At 40.5% G+C, this 23,176-nt stretch overlaps 1 protein-coding gene and 1 pseudogene across 1 annotated transcript in view; one reads left to right on the top strand and one right to left on the bottom strand.

The window, feature by feature from the left end:
- Positions 1–127: 127 nt before the first annotated feature.
- LOC147009095 (uncharacterized) overlaps positions 128–23,176 on the bottom strand; it is a 74,988-nt gene continuing 51,939 nt past the window's right edge. Inside the window, 2 exon segments of the mRNA XM_085862980.1 lie at positions 128–2,476; positions 17,886–18,029. Of these exon segments, the coding sequence (XP_085719106.1) occupies positions 1,461–2,476; positions 17,886–18,029 (1,160 nt within the window). The 3' untranslated portion in view covers positions 128–1,460.
- Positions 14,645–16,099, top strand: LOC147009096 (uncharacterized; annotated as a pseudogene).

A 23,176-nucleotide genomic window follows, 5' to 3' on the forward strand; every position in this document is an offset into this window, starting at 1 on the left:
CATATTGGTTTCTAATTATGATATATATATATATATATATATATATATATATATATATATATATATATATATATATATATATATATATATATATATATATATATATATATATATATATATATATATATATATATATATATATATATATATATATATATATATATATATGAAAGAATATCTCAAAATCCAGATGAATATATGTTTACTATCCTGTGGGATGAAAGTGATGGTTTAAGCATTGTGAAGACTTTGAGGAGGAAGAAGTTAAAGAGGATGATGAGAAAGAAGAAAACAAAAGAGGAGAGGGATGAGAGAGGATGAATACTTCGAAAACTACACCGGGGAGGAGAATTAAATGAGAAAGTGAAGATGAAGAAACCGAGGAAGAAGAAAAAGATTATATCGTTGATGATGTTGGTGTTATCTACTTTCGTTAAATATTCTTATGCTTATAGACAATTGTATTTTATTAATCCTGGTGATTTAATAAGTTTTATATTTATATTATTCAATCAACAAATGCTTACTTGAAAGTTGGAGAAATAGGTGTGATATTTTTGGAAGATGGTCAAATAGTTTTCCTTTTTACCCATCAATTTCAATTTTATATTGAGGTGTCCCAGAAGTCTTATTTTTATACTACTGAGACACTTCTCTAGTTTTGTGTAATCTACATGTGGGTGTTTCAGAAGAAAAGCCTGGTGTTGACTTCATGATTTGGGTGTGGCTGGTGTGGCTCTTTGGAGGAATGTTGCAAAACCCCAGACACCCTCAATTGTAATTAATTTCTTGAAACATTCCCCTGTATTGTTGTCAAACTTTCAATGAGGTCCTCAGCCTCAAGGTTATTTTGACTTCATTTTTGAGATTCTAGTACTTATCATTTTTCACAATACTGCATTATTTATGCCAAAGTTGCTTGGTGCTGACACTATGCTTAGCAATGCCATCCTTTCCTTGTTATATTTGATTGCCATGCCCATTCGCATTGCCTTGTTCATGATTTATGGGATGGACAAGCCATATGTGAGCACCACATCCTCATTTCAACAATTTTCCTTGATCCAAGCTTTCATGATTCTTCTGAGATTGGGATATTTAAATTTTTGCCGATGTACAGTGGATTATTCGGCATACTTTGCTGTGCCCTTTTGTGTACAATTGTTCTGACATGAGTTTTTTTCTATCCCGGGAGAAAGTGACTGAGGCTTTGTTTCTACCTTGGATAATCTACACTTGTCCGATTGACTCAATGCTGTCATCTTCTTAAAGCCATTTTTACAATGTCCTTGGTCTTGGGCATTTACTATGACTCATTCTCCATTCCAGTTAAGCTGACCAAACTTTTTTTAACCACACCACTTTTTCCCCCACCCAGTCTTGTCCAGCTCTTAATTTTTCTTTTTCATCTTCCTGCTTTGTACTTTTGTTGATATTTCGTTTAATACTTTTCCTTTGTCTTATTTGCAGTCATTGGGTTTCTTCCCTGAGTGTATTATTTGATGTTTAGAGAAAGTCGATAAATGAGTGTAGGCTTTGTTGCACACAGAACACTTGTACGACTTCTCTCCCGAGTGAGTTCTCTGATGTTCACGTAATGTTGATGAATGAGCAAATGCCTTGTTGCAGACAGAGCATTTGAAGGGCTTCTCTCCTGTGTGTATATTTTTATGTAAATATAAATATGATGAAGTGGTAAAGTTCTTGTTGCACACAGAACACTTGAAAGGCTTCTCTCCCGTGTGTATTCTTTGATGACTTTTCAAACGTGAAGCATCAGCAAATGCCTTGTTGCACACCGAACACACGAACGTCTTCTCTGTCGGCTCTCCCGTGTGTATTCTTTGATGCGTTTTCAAACGTGAAGAATAAGCAAACGCCTTGCTGCACACAGAACACACAAAAGGCTTTTCTATTTTCTCTCCCGTGTGTATCTTTTGATGCGTTTTCAAACGTGAAGAACGAGCAAATGCCTTGCTGCACACAGAACACACAAAAGGCTTCTCTCCCGTGTGTATTCTTTGATGCGTTTTCAAGCGTGAAGCAAGAGCAAATGCCTTGTTGCACACAGAACACTTGAAGGGAGTTTCTCCTGAATGTATTTTTTGATGTCGAGATAAATTTGATGAAAGAGCAAAACTCTTGTTGCATTCAGAACATGTGTAGGGCTTCTCTCCAGTGTGTATTATTTGATGTCGCTTCAACTTGGAGAGATCAATAAAAGTCTTGAGGCATTCAGAGCACTTGTACGGCTTCTCTCCGCTGTGTATCTTTTGATGTGTTTGTAAAGAGGATGAAGAAACAAAATCCTTGCTGCACACAGGACATTTGTAGGGCTTTTCTCTAGTGTGTTTTACTTTATGATTCAAGGATGATAACCAAGAAAATTCCTGTGTCATCTTCTGATTGAAAGAAACTTGTGTGTCAAACAACTGGGAACTCGACTTTGAACAAGAAATCATTTTCAATTGATTCTCTGCAAAGACAATTCAGGAAAACATCAATAAAGCACTATTTCCGTGAAACATGCATCATTACAAAAAAAATGCGTAATGTATCTATTTCAATCTAAAATTGGCCTTATGTCTGCACTCACCTGTTTCAAGGCAGAACCTGAAGCATTCCATAAATGGCAGAAATGAAAACCTTCCCAATAACCAACTCGGTTGTTCTATCTCAGTGCTTTCACTGGTTGACATGAAAAATTCAAAGCCATCATTTGCAAAAAAAAAAGGCCAAAGTGTGCTTGAGAGAAGTGGATGATCCGCCACATGCCGGGGAACGAAAAACTGATAGCCTGGATTATTCACTACCATTGAGAATCAGACCAATTTAGGGTTTGGAAAGGAATGAGAGAGAAAGAGACTCACTCTTCCATCTTTATTATAAAATAGAGCAAACAAGAAAAATATAATTAAATGTGAATGAATCGATGGATATACTATATATTTCTGCCCTCGTTAGCTGTCAATCCACTGTTAGGTTTGATCTCATTTAAAGGTCACATGAAAAATTAAAGGTCATATCATCGAGAGACAGCACGAGAGAGAAGGGATAAATATTCTGAGAGACTAATTTGAGTTATGGTCTGAAAAATGATCTCCAAAGGGCACATGACCAAGGATTGACCTGTTGAACTCAATTGAATTGGTTCAGTGCATTACAGACCATATTTGTGCCAAACTTTGTTGAAATATCTTCAGTGGTTCACAAGTTATGGTGGGAACAAGGATTTTCATAATGGGCTCAGGACCTTCATCCTTTGATCTTTAACATGGTTCGCATAGGCATGGAAGACCAAATTTTGAGGAGTTTCTCAGGATAAAAGTTGTTTTCCAGGACTTTTAATACAAATGCTTTATGTAACAAGTGACATTGGAATAAACCACATGAGGAATAATGAAACCTTGTTTGTTTTCTGTTATTCCATTGAATATTTCAGTTATACATGTAATATCTACAGCCAAAATATACAACCTTAGCATGTTATACCACAAAAACCATTCCAAGTGACATCTTTCTTTTGCAGCATTAATCACTGGCTTCTGTCACAGCTCTTGAACTCAGAAGATCTTACAAACAATTTACCGATTATATACACTCCACAAATTGAATCCTGTTAACAGTCTGCAGTGCAGCGATTAACCGATAGTTCTATTAACTTTACCTTCATTGTTCAAATCATGATGGAAGCGTGAAATATGGTGGAAATGTACTTTATTATATGTAGAATGAGAAATGATTGCTACCCAGCATAGTAACCAATTAAAACTCCATCAAAATGTCCACCATTTCCAAGATGACAACAAAATATATAATGAGCTAATTTACAACCTTTATGGTGTTATTACTGGGTATGCCCACCAGATTTCATATGCAATCTTCTACTTAACATATGCAATTCAGAACTGAACAAACATTATGATCCTATCCGTACGAATCGTGATGATGGCAGTTGCCAGCACAGTAGCACAGGGAGGTTGCATGGCAGCCTGGCCCTGAAAAACTTACAAAGGCCACGGCAGGCCTCTTTGCAGCCGCAACAGATGAGTTTCTGACACAACTTTGATGCTTCAGGCAAGGTTGCCAATTTGGGAGTCCACCCATGCTCATAAGGCTACCAGTCTAACAGTTCTGGACATGGAAGGTCAGGTTGCTTGATGGTTGGCTGAGGCCAAATGTATCCACCTTGGATGACAGCATGCTTTATGTGCTCTTGAAGGGCAGTTTGCGTAGGTGGATGTTCTCCAATGAACACGTGCTTTTTGAGAACAGCACTTGTCGTGCTCGATTCACTCCCGTATAAGAATATGTATGGTCCATAAAAGCAGAACAACAAACCACCCAAGCTCTCTGAAGTCTTCATCTGTGATCTCTCCTGGCATTGATGAAAGGTAGTGATGTACAGGTGTTATTACTGGGTACACCCACCAGGTTTTGCATGCAGTCTTCTTGCCCGTCCACAAAATTAGGAAACAGCATCGCATCCCGTTACTTCATGTAAAAATAAATGCGATTCTGTTGTCATCTGCATCACATCACATCACAGACTGCATCACAGTCATCTTGTCCAAGCAAGGCTGCAATTGCACATGTTGGTTTGTACCACAAACGCTTCCCAGTGCCGAATGCAACCAAGAGATCATCAACTTGAAGTCTTTGCATATTTGCTACACAGAGGACCACATCCTCAATGTCAACTGTTCTTACCATTGTAAAAGACAGCCTACTGCTGACAGTATCAGACACTTGAAGCAGTATCCTGGCATCTGCTTCCTTGTGACTGCGGGATGCGATACCAGACTTGTCAATGGGCACAGATGACATCATTTACTGTGCTGATCAGTACTTTGTCACATATTCTGACAAGAATAGGAATAGCTCTGCCTTGTTTTGTTCTGACCTTAAGAAAAGATGGCGGCTTCCTGGAAATGTGGCATTAGCCACCATCCGCTTGCGTACACCATGTCCCCGTGTGCATCTCTTGTCCTTTGTTTCGGACTCTTCTCAAGGTATCTGTCCCATCCAACATCAACACAATTAACAGCTTCTACCTTTACTTTGAGATATGGAACAAACACAAATTGGGCAAACTCCACCAATGTTTTACATTTGTGCCCTGGTGGTAACATCTGAACTACAGCAGCCCCATCAAATATTATAGCATAAACATCTGGTGCTTTTGTTATTTTTGACATCTGCAGCTTCATTTTTGAGACATTGAAGTAGATCAGCCTTCTGTCCAATCTGCAGTCTTCCTCTGACAGAGTGCTGGGTGCAATGCTGGTTTTCATGCCTAAAGAATTTCTTCAAATTTTCATCACTTGACTAGCATGCAATGTGAAGTCAGGCAAAGAGGGATAAATCATTCTTCACTGAGGACATTTTTTCTCAGCTGTGTGCTTCTTGTCAGTTGGTGTGTCAAACAAGGGGGGGTTGTTTTTGTGCAATGTATCAGAAAATGCAGTTGTGTGGGTTTCCAGCCTCTCGGTTACAAAAAGGCTCAACTGTTCTTGGCCATTCCTTTTGCACTTCTGACAGATGCTACCACCATGTTCCTTTGCTATGGACTTTTGTTATACATTGGAGTGTGTGTGTACACAACACAATATAACTGGACTTCTCTAAGTGGTAGTTGGGTGGTTATCAGTCTATAATCAGTGTAGGAGTTTCAAAAGCTTGGTTGCTAGGCAACATGACTTATACATTGCCAGGAAACATCAATGTTGTCATGAGGCACCACAACCATGCCATTTTAAGTCCCCAAAGTTGGTTTAGTCTGCATATGTACTCCTTGCCATTTCTAATTGGCTTAAAATTGCTGTTACTATGAAAAGCACGGTTGCTGGGCTGCATGGCTGGTTACTAAGGAAGATGAAATTTTATGTGATGGGTACCAATCTCAAATGTTTCAGCACATGTTTTTCAGTATATAACAAAAGTTTCATGCTTCTATCAGAAAGTGAACAATAACCGAAGCGTTCATAGAACACAATCCCCCATGCAGCGTTGAAGTATACACTTAAATATTAATAAAAATGATTTTAATGATCGTATCCAAAATTCAGGGGTTTCGTGCTTTGGTAATAGTCCAGAAACAGTCCCAAAACACCTTCCCAGTGAACGTTTATTTAAATTGAAGTACTACTGCAAAACTGGAGATTCTTGGAAGTATCAAGAAGGCAATTTGTGTTCTCCAGTGTTCAAGTATATAATTCAATTTAAATAAAATAATGATTGTAAAAGTCATGTACTGGAGCGGTTGTTTACCAGAATCACCATCGCTCGCGGTGAAAAACCAGAACATTCACAACCCCTTATGTTTTCTGCACCTTTCTTTACTTCAGGGATACTGGGTTCGTTAACTCCAAAATGTCTGCCCAGTGATGACGTGCACTCCCGCCTCGACCAAGAGGGCAATAATAACCAAAAACAAACAAAGGAATTTATTGGGATTCCATGGAATGCAATGTTGATGTGAAGCTAGGCACAGTACTGTATGCGTTGCGTGTCTCAGTTACCACCTGTGCCACAGCAGCACGGCTGAGTGCACGTAACCCGCACAGGGGGAAAAATACTGCATAAAAGCAAGATGGACCATGTAAAAACAGAACGATTTACAGAAAATGATATGCGCAAAGTTGAAACTGCGTAAAGCCAAAACAAGGGTTTAGGTTAATTTAAACACCCCTTTTGAAGATAATTCACGGCTATATTTAATAGAGTACCTAAGAATCATACTGGGCCATCCCATCTTGGTGTACTTTTGAGAAAAAATGACTCAAAGTTGTCAGTCTCCTATGTCACCATGAGCAAATGGAAATGAAAAATACCAAAGGATAAATAAACACAAGACACACAAAATTATATCCACACATAAAAAAGCAAGTAGTACAGGTCCCACACAGGTAAAAAGGGTGTTGAATTTGACCTTTTTGGGATGGTCCATTATGGTCCTTGGGATCATAATATTTTGGTCCATCCCGTGGGATAGCCCATTATGGTGCTCTGGTTATAGCCCGATTGTGTGGCATGGCCCATTTTCGCATTAGGGATTCAATCCTAAAAATGAACAATAAAGGTGTTTGCACTGAAAAATCAGTGTTTTTATCAGCAAACCAGGGCAGCTTTTACAACAGACATTTCTGGTAAGAACCCAACATAAAGGTTCTTCGTAGAGGTTATGTTGTTTTTACAAAATGACATAACCTTAGCAGATCTAACTTGATTCATGGTCTGGGAGGGTTCCTTCTCAGTATTCATCTAATTCTATGTCTTGCTCTTCAATTAACCCACCATCATCTGCATTATAATTGACGATCAATTGGTTAAAGAATGCATGATGAATTGGAGGTAGAAACTGCAGCAGGGTCTGGAGGTCCCTCAACTTTGGACCAGCTATTTCTCTGCCTTGTGGGTAACAAATCTGGCAGAACCAATGAACCTAGATTAATATCTCTACGATTCTGTGGACCAACAATATGACTTAAATCTATATACCTGAAAGGAACATCCTCATTGTTACTATACTTGAAGAAAATATTCTTTGGTGCTTCACGCTTAAAACACAACCAGTGGATCTTCAGCCACTCCACTTTGAGACCCTCAATATCAACTTTCCTATTGACAACCGCTTTCTCAAGTTGTTCAGCACTCTTCAAATCTGATTGTTGTAGCTTTGTCACCACAAAGGGTTTCTTCTGTTTTGCTTTCTTTACAACATTCACCCAGTCATTTGGGACATAGATATGGGAAAATTTCTGTTTAGCTTTTTTTTTATAATACCAGAATCTTTGTCTGAATCCATCCAACTATGCCCATTGACAAAAAATTTCTGGTGAACAATTTCTACATCAAACAGAGGATTTTGAACAACATGTAACCAGAACAATGATTTTTTTTTACGTTCTTATTCTGGCCACCACATGTATCTGCATATGAAATTATGCACTTCTTGGGTTTATGTGAGATCAAATGCTTATTAAGACAAGAAGCAATCTCGTTCGGACCTCGAGACCCTTGACTTTCGTCCCACATGTACATGAATCCATTCTGCTGCTCTGCATCGTGAATGCCTAAATTGTAAACCCACATCTGACGTTTATAGAACACTACACCAGTTGTTAAGACGGGGGTTGGTAAGGTTTTCTGCAGATCATAACAGAAGACAGTCACATCTTCAGTTTTTGTCTTCTCACAGTCAGTCTTTTATCCAGTTTGTGCAGCCTCTGCCCGTTGTAAATGCAATTCCTTTTCATGCTCCTTCTCGCCAATTTTTACAGCATTCCCCGTTTCTTTAGCTTCCTTTATTTGTACAGCAAGGATGTCACATGTTTTGCATGCATCCTTTCGAGGCTGATGAAAACTGAGATGTGGAAAAACAGTGTCAAAGGTATTCCTGAATTTCCAATCTGAGACTGGTTCAACAGAATGTACGGTGCACCTTTCCTTGTAAAGATCATACAGCTTGGCTTTGGTCAACCCTGGAGCTAGGTATTTCCTGTTGGCATGACGTGTACGAGTATTGGGAGATTCATACTGGGGTATTTCACCAATAAACGTTTTCAAATGATCGATTCGTTCAGCCTTGGTTTTATTCCCAGGTTCATGCTGACCATATTTATCAGGTACCAGACTACCTGCCTTAACTGCATTTGCCAGTGCCCTACCAAGACGCCGATTAGAAATGGAGAATGTGTGCAGGAAAAAAAACAACTTTGCAAACTTCCACGTCCGTTCCACTTGAATCACGAAGAAAATAGGTTCGTGTCATTTCCTTTGGCCTTGGCAATGTTGGACCAACCATTGGCCCAGGATTACGGTCCCTTCTGTCTCATTTGTAGCGTCATTTCACTGCAGATTTTTTTTCACAGTCCCACCAGAAATGCATTCTGTGCACTCCAATCACTCATGTTCCAGAAAGACTCGTGCAGCTGAAGGAGCCCAACTTCAGAAATTTTCTGAACACAACGTTTTTTACATCCACAATCCACATGTTCCAGTTTCTTTCTTGGAACGTGTTTATTGGGTAATGACGTGTAGTCTTCTCCAGCATTTCTCCGGCATTTACGGATATTCTTCTTCCATTTACTTCGGTTACGAACACGGCTTCTGGAACGTTTTGTCCCTACACCTGGATTATTCGGATCACCATTTTCTACACCCGCAGATTCTGCAGCTCCATCAGCAGGACCATTTTCTACATTATTATTAGGATAAACATCTGCAGGCCCACTTCCATTTCCTGAAACGTAAAAACAATTAACCTTAGAGAGTTGTACACACTCGGAAAATGCCCATTGCTGGATGTGGCCTTGAGGTGCTATAATGGGCCAACCCACACAAGTTCATAGAAATTACTAGGCTCTTTCAAAATGTATTTTAAGTTCTTTATCCTAAAGCTGTAGGCTCATGGTATGTAACTAAAAAGAAATACACAGTATTTATGTGGTAAATGGCCTATTTTTGTTACTTCATAGATAGTTTTAATAACTTATTCCTCTTGGACTATTGACCAGTTCCATCATTTGCCAAGTGCCAGAGTGGGCGAACCCACAACACCAAAACTAGCCACTGTTTCTCAAAAAGTAGTCAATAAATGTAAAACTTACCATCTTTTAATAAAGTACCATCATCTTCTGATTCATTTGGGTGAAAACCTTGTCATCATCTACTTCGTCGTCGCCAATCATAGCCTCAAACTCAGCATCTGATAGATACCTGGCAGCCATGTTTACATGGAATCATGGGAAAAATGTGGGATGGCCCACTTTGGCTCTGGAAAGTCAGATGCATGTCACCAGAGCCAGAGAGGCTTTCTGCTTATAAAATTAACATAATTTATGAGATGGGGTTGGCCCATTTTGGCACAGAAAGGGCTCAGTTTTGTGCACCTCCTGACATGTATAACTCAATTTTGCAAAATTGTGGGATGGCCCAGTATGGTTCTTAGGTACTCTAATGATCCTTTAGCAAGGCATCATTCTTGGTGAGGCCTCTGTCAGCTTGCTGGGGTTTTAATTCACCATTTTGTTTTGCCCTATTCAAATTACATGCCTTGATTTGGAAACGCGATCTACTCTCATGGACAATTTGAGAATCGGATCTCGTGAACTAAATAAATGTCAAAATCTGGAGTGAAATATGAAAATTTTAACAAGAATATTTTAACAATTTTTAATAACTAAGTGTATTTATTTAAGCAAAGCATTAAGCTGAATTTTTTTCTCCTATTTGGACAAATATATTGAATGAAGAAGAGATGAAGGAATGTACAGAAAGTGGAACTCCATTGAGCACAACACTGTGATCTTTAATCTGCTTTTGCAAACCATGAGGATACAGTCCACAGGGGTCCTTTGTTTGGCAATTACATTCGCAGTTAGTTTTTTTTTTACCATTTTGTGCAATCTGCTTTCTTGACAAAATATTAATATACTAATAGTTGCTGTGATATATTAATAGTCGACAGTTGCTGAAAACGAAGATGTAGGAAAACAGCACACAGGGTCGTGGTACAAATGACTCTCCGTGGGGTGTGTGCGTGCCTGCATGTGAGGATGTTGGAGTAACACGTATGGGGGTGGGAGCATGTATGCAGGCAGGTAGATAGCATGGATTTTCATTTTTTAATGCTCCTGACCAATTTTGTATTGAACACGGTGGTTAAAAAGAAAAAGTTGCTGTTTGGACGCGTTTTATCGCCCCAGTAATTCCCCAGGTGTGCTGCCTACCCTACCCTCTTGCTTCCTACTTCTGCCACAGTGCAAAGAGTTTTCTCCTGCACTTCGATATTTTTGACATCTTTTGTATTGTAACAAAGTCTCTGCAACTAGGCATCTGCCATGTAATTTGGTAAGAACTGCAGTGGTCAATTACTGCCTTTCCAGCTTCAGATACAGTTCGGAGATAGAGGTCCAAAAGTTTTTCCTTTTTAGATCCTCGTGGAGGATCTCTAAGTCTTACTCACGTTGTTGTTGTAGACTTTTTTTTGTTTCACAGCCTACAGTTTTCATCGAAACTTCCTGAAACTTGGCGTATATATGTAAAAATACCCTGCACAGACAGTAACCATCTCCGATTTTGAAAATTCCTCCTAGAAAAAAAAGTTATGACGTCAAAATATCTCCGCTAATGGAAATCGCCTAAAAAATTATCTCCGAAACTTGGCAAGCTTTTTGAATTCTGTTTGCGGGAATCGAACAGGGCATTAGCAGAGATGAATTACCACACATATGATACATCACTATGACGTCATATCAATTTTTATGACGTCATTACTATTTTTTGTTTCACAACCTAGAGTTTTCATCGGATCTTCGTGAGACTTGCCATGTATATGCAGAAAGCCCACGCGCAGGCAGTAACCATCTCCGATTTTGGAAATTCTTCCAAGAAAAAAAAGTTGCCATAATATCGCCGCTAATGGAAATCGCCTATACCATTATCTCCGAAACTAGGCAAGCTGTTTGAATTTTGTTTGCGGGAATCAAGCCAGGCATTAGCACAGATAATTCATCGCAAACCTGATACATCACAATGACATCATATTCGTTTTTATGACTTCATCATTAAGAGAAAGAGGATCTTAGCTCATTCGAGCTTATTTTCCAACATGGCTGCCACACCACATGACCTATGACATCTTAATTATCATTAAAACATTCTACATGAGTAGTCACACCGATGGTGAAAATTTTGTGTCATTCGGATCAGCGGGTGCAGAGAAAACAGAGAAAATTAGCATGGACGGACAACCCGAAGACATAATGCCTCCAGCGACTTAATCAATGGAGGCATACAAATTTGCATTTGAGGAGAAGGTTTTGTTAGTCGAAGGATCTTTAATGGAATGCAATTGCCTTTTGCAGAGTTATGCGATAATCATGAATTCACGGTTAGTTTTCAATGGCATAATGTCAGAAATTTAACTTTTCAAACCTGGACTTTTCCTCATAAACACTGAAGTTTTAACAATTTATGACAGCTGTTAAGGATCAATAATACATACCACATTATTGGAAATTGTGTTAAGGTATATACTGTGGTAAAAGGGAGTAAATCAAATAAGTGTTGCTGTTACTGTGGTAAAGGGTCCTCGTGCAGGCTGGAGCTGGGCGAATGTCCAAGGTGCTGGACAAATCACTCCGTAAAAGCTGTGTTTAGACCAATGTGTCCAAACTATATTCCAAAAGGAAAAAGAAATAGACCGGGAGAAAGTTATTTTGGAGAGAGTCTTTGAAGACATCAAGGCATGCAGACACCGAAACGCCAGGCCTCTGAGTGACTGTGCCACATGACCATAAAATGGCTCATCGAGTGTCAAAACTTATGAGGAAGTTATGTGACCAGTGAGAAGCAACAGCTGGGTGCATGGCATGTCCAAGCTGAATTTCATTTTTTATTTTTTTTAAATGGGCTCAAACAGGAAAGAGGGTATCGAGTGCAACATGCAAACCACGACTGGTTTATCAACTCCAAAGCAAGAACCAGCTGCACCTCTGCAGATGCTGGTTGATCATATCTGCTGGGCGGTTGGGTTCTCGATGAACCTATACTGCCTTGCTAGTGTCTGGGAGATGACATCCAAGCAGGCAATTCCTCTCTGGTAGTATCAAAAAGGCAAAGGACCTGTGTTCTCTTCCTCACTCCACAGCACTGTTGGTCTGCAGTGTGGTCCTTAAAGATGGTTAGTGGACTCAGATTCATCTGCTTGCTTCAGTGATATGAATATCATGCTCTGGGGACTTGCATTAGAACTGGCAGGTCGGACTTCAAATCTGTGCGCACTCAAGGGGGTAAGGCTGCTTTGCTTCGAACGTGAACAGACTTCAACATTAATTTGTAGCCTGCTGGAGTTTTATTAAGAACTGGGTACATGAGATAAGTTGCAGACTTGAAAGTCGTGAGTCAATTCAAAACTGCATTGAAAGCAGTCATGTGTGTGTAACTTTGGGGATTTAAAAATCATTGAGTTTCTTTTAAAATCATTGTTACGGGATTGGGATGCTGTTAAATGGTATAATGTTCGAACCGTTGACAGTAGGGATTAATTAATGCCTTATTAAATACACTGGGGAACAAAGTTTTTGTTGCATTGATACCAGCACTTAATCTTACCTAATTTCAGTGTGCTGAATTCAAATCTGAAGTTAGTTTCTCTCTGTAAGCTCTAGATTTTTTGCAATCCACCATTATCAACATTTATTTGGTAAGTTACAATTTGTATTAAAAGCAAATTTATATTAAACATATATTTTGCAATTCAACATTTATTTGGTAAGTTACAATTTGAATAAAAAGCAAATTTAAATTAACATATATTTCGACATAAAGACGATAGGTGATTCAGAACAATTGATAAGGATGGAATGCAAAGTTCAAATAGGTCCTATTCAGGCAACAATTTGCGCTTGTAGCTCTTGCGTTTGTGGACTTCCACAGGGCAATCTCGTTTGATGCTTCAGCAGTAGTCTGCCATCATATTTTTGTCCCATCGCCCTTGGTAGCGCTCTTCCATCGTCATGAGGTCCTGATGGAAGAGCTCTCCCTGTTCCTCACTTACAGCCCCAAGGTTCTCAGGGAATTGATCAAGGTGACTATTCAGGAAATGGAGCTTGACACTTATGTTGCACCCAAGATCGCAAAAAGTCAACAGCATTCTAGTAACCAGAAACTCATAGTTATCTGCCTTTTTGTTACCAAGAAAGTTTTGTATAACTGCGACGAAAGACAGTCACACTGTCTTCTCCTTGTCATTCATCTTCCTTACAAATTCCTCATCACGTACAAGGGTACGAATTTGAGGTCCATTGAACACACCTGCTTTGATCTTCTTGAAAGACAAAGCAGGAAAAGCAGAAACTATATGTTGAAAACATTCACCATCAGTACTCAATGCCTTCACGAACTGTTTCGTCAAGCCGAGCTTGATATGGAGTGGGGGAAAAAATGATCCTCTCTCGGCTGACGATTGGGTCATTCACAATGTTTGGCATGCCTGCTTCCAGAGTTTTACGGTTGGGCCACTCCTTCTGGATCCAGTGTTTCTCTCGAGCTCGGCTGTCCCACATGCAGAGATGGCATGGAAACTTTGTGAAGCCTTTCTGTTGACCAAGGAGAACGTTGACCATTTTCAGGTCCACACAAATGATCCAGTTGTGCTCGTGATATTTGAGTAAGTCAATGACCATTTTTATGTCATTATGTTCTTCTCGCAAATGCACCGAGTGACCAACTGGAACTGCTCCATAAACATTGCCATTGTGCAAGAGAAAACACTTGAGGCTGCGCTTGGAGGTATCCAGAAATAATCGCCATTCTGTTGGATTATACGAAGTAACACCTAATTGGCTGAGAAGACCTGGGATATCGTGGCAGTAAACAAACTGCTTGTCTTCTGAGAAAAAGGCGACAAAGATCTGGTCCCGCTTTCGGAAATATGAAACATTTGCAGAGTGGTCAATCGGCCAGGGAATCCATGAAAATATATCGCCAAACCCACCACAAATTGCAATAGAAACCATTCAAGTGTTTTTTCACTCCAAGTATGCTATATAATGATATACTAAAAGTTACCAAAAATCCAAGTAGGGGAACATGTTTATTTTTCAAGATTGCCGCCAAAACTGATAATTTTAGAATCAGCCCTATATCAGCAAGTAATAGTGCTAAAAATATGTGAAAAACTTAGGTACATGTTATTGGACACAATAAACCCATTTCTGGCATTTTTTAACTGGTCACAGACTTCACGTTCAAAAGGGCCGCCAAAACTAGCATATTTAGAAATAGCCAAATATAAGCAATTACTTGGGATTCATATATAAATAAAACATCTTGAAATTTCCTTGGTTCAGACATTTCGGAAATGAATGAAATTCTAAGATATGTTGGATACATTGTATTATTGTTGTCATAGCACTAAAGTATTTCTTTCTTTTCATATTACAGTGTAATTAGCTGATCATGGACAAGTGTGTTTTCTGTGAGGAACCTCCATCCAATGGAGAGCCAACTTCCACATTACACATCAAAGGATGTGAAGTCATTGCCAAGGCTAATGAGTTGTGGAACAGAAATATTAGTACTGTGCCCGGCCAAGTTGTTCATGTCAAGTGTAGGAAGGACTTCTGTTCCCCACAGTGCATAGTCAGTGACAACAAAAAGCGAGGACATGACTCCCCAGCTCCCAGTAGTTCGCCACGTGCGCGTCGATCCACAAGTATGGCATTCAATTACAAAGAAAACTGCATATTTTGTGGTGTTTGCGATGCAAAAAAAAAAAACCACAAACACATAAACTTATCTCAGTCAGAACAATGGATTTCCAGAAGACCATAATGCAGGTATGCAAAGAACGCAATGATTTGTGGTCAGACACTGTCAGAGGTAGAATTGAGTATGCGCAGGATCTACATGCTGCAGATGCGGTATACCACAACCTCTGCAGCACAAACTTAAGAACAGGAAGGGAAATACCAAATGAGTTCATGGCAGAAGAAATGATCCCTCCCAAACGGCCTCAGCAGGGCAGACCCTCCGATTCAGTACGAGCAGATAGATGCTTTCATTAAGGTAGCCGAGTATCTGGAGGCCAATGACGATGAACAAACTATACAAGATCTAATACATAAAATGGATGAATTTCTGGATGGCACTGACAGTGAATCATATGGATTTACTTACATGAAAGATCAACTTCAAAAACACTTCGGCGACAACATAACGATCACCGAGATCAATGGAAAAACTAAATGTGGTTACGCTCCGCCACAAAGCATCCGCTATCCTCCACGAATTCTACAGTCCACCCAAGAAAAGCAACAACACTGCAGAGAAAATGAGACTCATTGAGACTGCTGCCAAGCTGATTAAAAGTGATGTCAAATCAGTGGAAGAGACAAAAGAGGTATACCCAGATTCAAGTACAATGGCATCGACTGACGAGGCAATGCCATTCGTACCTGAATCATTGAAACTTCTGCTTCAGAAACTTGCAGTTGGGAAGGATGCCGATAAGAAAATAGCATCGTTGGGCCAAGCCATTATGCAATGCAATCGACCAAGAGTTCTAATTGCTCACTTACAGATAGGTTGAGGCGTACAAATGCACCACCATTTTGGATCTAAATTTCTCATCGACTCTCTCTATGCACACGGAAATGTCAGAAATGAGTTTATTATGTCCAGTAACATGTACCTAAGTGTTTCACATATATTTTTAGCACTATTACTTGCTGATATAGGGCTGATTCTAAAATTATCAGTTTTGGCGGCAATTTTGGTGGCCATCTTGAAAAATAAACATGTTCCCCGACTTGGAGTTTCGGTGACTTAGTATGTCATTCTATAGTATATTTAGAGTGAAAAAACACTTGAATGGTTTCTATTGCAATTTGTGGTGGGTATATCACTAGATTCCCTCGCCTACAAGTAGATTTTTTTCTTGCAGCCTGGAGGCTAATACCTCAGCTGCTTTCTTGGAGAGCCCCAAATCACGCACTAAGTCATTCAATTCCGGTTGGCTAAACTGCTGAGGGGCTGATGACTGTTTGGTATCAGATGAGGAGGCTTCGGATTCTGAAACCATTTCTTGAAGCCCGTCATCACGACCCTCGTGCTCTTGCTGATCATGTTCACTGCCTTCATCTTCAGAAAAGACAAAACCATTAAAGACTGGAACGGGGAGTTCCTCAGAGTGCGGAGTAGGTCGAATTGCTGAGGGAATACAGGGATAGGAGATCTTTTGCCGGTTTTTCTTGCCGACACCCTTTGTGTTGACCAGGCAAAAATAGCAGTCAGTTACATGGTCCTTGGGTTCTCGCCAAACCATGGGAACTCCAAAGGGCAGACCCTTTCGTTTTCCTTTTGTCCAGTCACGAAGCATTTCCTCACAATTATGACATACAATATGAGGAGCCCATTTCTTGTCTAGGTCGCCAGGGGGAACATCAAAATAGGCTTTATAGGCACGCCTTACAAACGACGTGATATTGCGCTTTTGACGAAGTAGTGTGTAGCAGCCACATACATAACAGAATGAATCAGGATTATTTACACATTTATGTCTTATTGAAGAAGCCATGATCAGATCTGAAACAAAGAAAAACATAAAGTTAAATAAGATATATCAATAAAGATAAATAAATATCAATAAAGATAAAGAAAATTGATGTCAAATAAATCGTGAGCAAATCGTTAGCAGCAAACCGAATACGGTCTATAGTTATTTAGCAGTTTAGGCATCGTATATTTCTACTAAAGTCCGAAATTGCACCCCTAGTTCTCAAGTTATCCCTAGTGCACATAGCAATGGGTGTCCTTTTTTGCGAAAATTGCAAGTTTCAAATTGCATGAAAACGAGAGCATGTAGAGGAAAACCGATTTCAGATTTGAAATCAGCGTTGAAAAAATACATAAAATAAGTTGAAAAATCTCATGCAACAGATAATAAGAAAAAAATTGTTCCCCAGTGATATCCTTCTGTTTTGTCTCGTACCGCTGGTTTCACTTGTTAAACAATACAAGGGACTTGTTATTGCCCGTAAAGATTTTCTGCTGTGCAACCCTGCCTGGTAATTGTTGCACTTGCGTCGGAGCTGGGAGGAAGCATGTAAAACAGTGCAGATTGATGAAACGATCCTTTAAAATTTTACCTTAAGGTTCCTGTTCAATACTAAATAACAAACACAAAAACAAGGTACGTAAAATGTGCTTGTAATTGAAATACAACAGATGATCTTGCTACCTAAACAAGCTTGAGTGTGTGCAGACTGTATAACTGAATCTAGCCTTCGATATGTTGTGGAATTTATGCATTTCATTGTTAGTCACACAAAACAAGTGTGTTCAGTGCTGTGTGTTCTGTACGTGGCTCTGCTTACCTTCAAGCAGCTGAGGAGCATTCCTCAGCTCCCTGGGAGGAGAATCAAAAGGTTCCTGCTTTACACACTCATTACTCAAAGCATCCTGGGGACTCTGAGAGAAGTCACTTTGGAAATTTTCCATCTTCACTGGATGAACCAGACCTGCAAACAATTTCATCTCATATCATTTCAGGAAAGAGATAAAACGAACACAAAAAAAAATTAATTGAAATGAAGTGGTCTACCCTCCATCACAATGAACAACTAGATGGCACTCGGTAGAGCGCACACCTCTGTCAGGCTGAAGAGTTTAGGTGTTGTATTCCACTGATAGGCCGAATCTGCATCCAGACCTTAACCAAAATCTAATCAGCTTGTTCTTGTCACCAACCCAACTCATCCACCAAGTTTCGTCCGAATCCGTCTCCAACGTTTTGAGATATCGTGCTACACTGTCGGACCTCGTTATTCGTGGGGAATATGGGGCATCGTTTTTTATTTTTTTGGTTTTTCATTTGTAATCATTTTTTTCTTTTTTTCAACATGGTCAAGGTAGACGGAAGAGCTGTTACACAGAACTCAGGACACAACATAATAAAGGGAATAGCAGGAGAAAGGGGAAACACCAACAGCAGGGTGGAGGGAGAGAGTAGACGGAGACGGACAAACGAGAGATGGAGGTAATGATGAGAGTTAAGGGAGAACGCAAAGGGCGTACAACATCAGCCAAATTGTGTTTGATCAGTTTGCGATTTTGTCAAGGTCTGAGGAGAGGGGAGAGGCTGCTGACCATCTGTCAGAAATATGAGATATGTAACGGCAGAGAATGGAGTCATCAGCAAAAAAGATAAAGATTTTCCAGAGAGTCAGTGAAATCATTGGTGAAGATTAAGAATAAGATGGGGCCTTGGAACACTGCCTTGGGATACTCCAGCCTTAACAGGGAAGAGATTAAAGGGTTATGTTGAGAGCCACACGTTGGCTACGAGAGTGGAGGAAGTTAGCAATCCAAGAGTGGGGTTGGCCTTGGATTCAATCGGCAGACAGCTTGGAGAGCAAGGCAGGATGCAAGACTGCATCAAAAGTTATATGTCCAGAGAGACAGCGCTGATCTCACGTCTGATGTTGAGGGCCTCTACCATTGTTGAGAGAGTAGAAGCAGCATGTCCAATGTAGAGTGACCACTGACCAGGTTTGAATCCGAATTTATGATCTGAGATGAGGCTGTGGAGAAAAGGAATGATTTTATGTCAACCACAATTATAGATTCCATGACCTTGCTGATGATTGGAAGTCCAGTAAGCTAATTGGGCTGTGGTTAAGGGGATTTGTTTTTGCACCTTTGTTATGTAACGATGTGATGTTGGCTGATTTCCAATTTCCCAGATGGACATAGACCATTCCTGAAATTTTTTTTTTTTTTTACAACAACAACAAAAAAAAAAAAATGAAAAAGAGAGAATACACGAATGTAGAAGCAAGTTACAATTAATGATCTGTGAATAGTAAATCCATGGATACCGAATGCACGAAAAGCAGGGTCTGACAGTATATAGTTTTTGGCCCCAACTCTCGCTGTTGAAGAATCACTGAATTATCGGATCTGCATTTGGATCTTCACCAAAATCTACAGTGCCTTCAGAAAGCCTTCACACCCCGAGACTTTTGTCACATTTTGTTGTGTTACAACCCAAATTGAAAATGGGGGAAAAAAAACAACTAATTTGTCACTGTTCCATCCATTCATCCATCCATCCATTGGGACCATACTTTCTGCAGAGCGTTGGTGCTGCCTAAGCAGTCTGCTTGGCTATTGGGCACAATCCCAGACGGGTCTACACTCCGACACAGGAAAACAGCAAGCTGGCACTCATTTTGCCGACCTCGGAAGGATGACAGGCAGGGTCAACCCCACCTGGTATTAATTCAACAGCCAAGCGACATTTGAATTCAGGATCCTCGGCCAACACCAGACCTGATCCACCCATAACACCCCATAATGACAAAATAAAAACATGTTTTGAGAATTTTTTACAAATAGATTAAAATTCAAAAGGTGAAATGTCTTGCATCAATAAGTATTCAATCCCGTGAGTGAATACTTTGTAGAAGCGCCTTTGGCAGCGATTAGAGTTTCGAGTCTTCTTGGGTATGTCTGTATCAGCTTTTCACATCTGGATTTGGGGATTTCCCCCCCATTCTTCCTTGCAGATTTGCTCAAACTCTGTCAAGTTGGATGGGGAGCGTCGATGAACAGCAATCTTCAAGTCTTTCCACAGATTCTCAAAGGGACTCAAGTCTGTGCTTTGGCTGTATCACTCAAGGACCTTCACGTTCTTCTTCTGAAGCTATTCCAGTGTTTCTTTGGCTGTACGCTTGGGGTCATTGTCCTGTTGGAACGTAAATCTTCGCCACAGTCTCTGGTCTTTTGCATCCTGAAGCAGGTTTTTCTCAAGGATTGGCCTGTATCTGGCTCCATTAAATGTTCCCTCTATCCTTACAAGTCTCCCAGTCCCTGCCGGTGAAAAGCATCCCCAAAGCATGATGTTGCCACCACCATGCTTCACAGTAGGGATGATGATGGATGGATGTTGAGCTGTGCTTGGTTTCCGCCAGACGTATCATTTTGCATTCAGGCCAAAGAGTCAAATTTTCATCTCATCAGACCACATAATCTTTTACCTCATGCTCTCAGAGTCTTTCACATGCCTTTTGCAAACTCCAGGTGTGCTGTCATGTGCTTTTTCTCAGGAGTGGCTTTTGTTTGGCCACTCTCCCATAAAGCCTAGATTTGTGAAGTGCTGCAGAGACTGTTGGCCATCCAGCAGGTTCTCCCATCTCAGCCAAGGAACTCTGTAGTTCTGTCAGAGTGTTCATTGGGTTCGTGTTCACCTCCCTGACCAAGGTCCTTCTTGCCTGGTTGATCAGTTTGGTTGGATGGCCAGCTCTAGGAATACTTCCATATTTTTCCATTTCCTCATGATGGAGCTCACTGTGTTCTTGGGAACTTTCAACACTTTTCTTATACCTTCCCCAGATCTATTAATCAATTAAATCCTTCCATTCATTAATTAAATAATTCAACTATTAGACATTAAATCCTTCCTCTTCTCCAATGGCCTGATTTCCAATCATCAATTTTGTTTCAGACCAGGTCACTCCACTTGAGACGTGATGCTTCCACTCACCCACCAATGGATGGAGGCCGTCAATGTCAGACATGAGTTCAGAGCCGTCTCTTTGGACACATCTCATGCTTTTGATACAGTCTGGCACCCTGCCCTGCTCACCAAACTCTCTTCCTATGGTATCCAAGGCCATCTCCACTCATGGCTCACAGACATCCTCTCCTGTCGTAGTCAACGTGTGGCCCTAAATGGAGTTCTCTCATCCCCTCTTCCTGTCCAGGCTGGAGTTCCTCAAGGTAGCGTTCTGACCCTGTTATTAACCTCCGTCATCGAAGATCGGAGGTTACTGTTTTCACCCCTTTCTGTTTGTTTGTTTGTTTGTTTGTTTGTTTGTGAACAGTATTACGGAAAAAAACTCCTCAACGGATTTCGACGAAACTTGGTGGGGGGGTTAGGTATGGTCCAAGGATCATGCCATTACATTTTGGACTTTGTCCCCCTCCCCAAAAAAAGATTGTTAGAGAAAAAATGTGCTTTTTTTTTGCATTTCTCCATGTTTTAAGTGATTTCCAACCCCCCCCCCAAAAAAAAATTGTTAGAGAAAAAAAATGTTTGCAACTTTTTTTTCAACAAAATTTCGATTTCTTTTTTTTTTGCATTTCTATATGTTTTAAGTGATTTCCAACTCCAAAAAAACATGTTGGAGATAAGAACTATAACTGTCAGCACTGTTGACATCATATTTAATGAATAAGATACAAGGTTCACTTGAGTGATCCAGCAGTATTGGCGGCGGAGGTTTTGCACTCTCCCGAGTGCTCCCTCTCTAGTTTTTCTAGTTTTCATCAATGATCTTTCTGACACTCTGGAAAATCCTCTTCATCTCTTTGCTGATGACGCCACCCTCTGCCGTACTCATCTGTCATCCTTCAGACTGGCAAGCAGCAGCCTCTTTGCTTTCTGCAGATCTGGGTAAAATCACAAACTGGTCCAACACGTGGAACATGTCTTTCAATCCGGAAAAATCTCACACTCTCACTATGTCTCTCCAAAAGGACCGTCTGGAACCCACTCCTCCCCCAACCCTATCTATTTTCTCAACAATCTTCTTGAAGAAGTCCTTTCATTCAAGCTTCTGGGTCTCACTATCTGCCACGATCTCTCTTGAGAAAGCCATATTTCCAACCTGGCCTCCAAAGCCAGTTGCCGACTGGGAATCCTCCATCGTGCAAAGTCCTTCCTCAGCCCACCTGAACTCCTGACCACATATAAAGCTTTCATCCACAGCCTGATGGAGTACTGCTCTCCCCTTGGGCTTGTGCTCCTGCCTCTCACCTTTCTCAGCTTCATGCTGTGGAAACCAGGGCATTAAGGATCATTGGGATCTCCCATGGTGAGGCTGAGTCTTTGGGCCTCTCACTGCAGGCAGGTTGGTGGTCTTCCTGTCTTCGATTGTCTCCTCTCCGGTCTCGCCCCCCTCCTTGCTCTGTCTGCGATATGTCCCTCCCATATTTCCGCAGGGCGCTCAAGGTCTGCCAACAACCCCCTTCTGGTAAAACTACCAAAATCACGAATCACTGCTCACCTTCACTCTTTCATTCCTCATTTTTTCCCCACCTTTGGAATAAACTCCCACACTCTGTTCAATCCCATTCTCCCCTCCAGGCCTTCAAAACAGATGTTCACCACCACCTCTTATCGTCCCCCATCCAAAACCTCGATCTTTTCTACCCCCATTAATCCACCCCAAACCCACCTCCATCAAATTCCCTGCTTTCCTTTCTGAACGTCCCTGTAATGTCCATCTTGTATACCCTGTGTTCCCGACCCCATCCTGCCCACCTTCCACAGATCTCCTAATGTCTCTGTTCCACACTGTTTTATCCCTCTCTCTCCTGCCCCTCTTGTCTCATGCCCCCCTTGCCGTGCGTTGTGTGTTAGCTCTCACACGAGCCTTGAAAATGTCTACAAAAAAAAGAAAAAAAAAAGGATCGCTGAGAAAGTAGGTAGGAGGGTTTGCCAGATGGTCCTTTTGGAGAGAGAATGGGTGAGAGTGAGATTTGTCAGTACTGAGAGAAATATTCCAAGTGTTTCACCAGTTTATGAGTCTGTCATGGTCCGATATCAATATTGTTACATCTTAGTGGTTAAATGGGAATAAATTTGAATAGTTATTTCATT

The sequence above is a fragment of the Eptatretus burgeri genome, chromosome 17, assembly GCF_056783735.1.
Source record: "Eptatretus burgeri isolate ZD-2024b chromosome 17, Ebu_testis_v1, whole genome shotgun sequence".
Classification (NCBI taxonomy): Eukaryota; Metazoa; Chordata; class Myxini; order Myxiniformes; family Myxinidae; genus Eptatretus; species Eptatretus burgeri.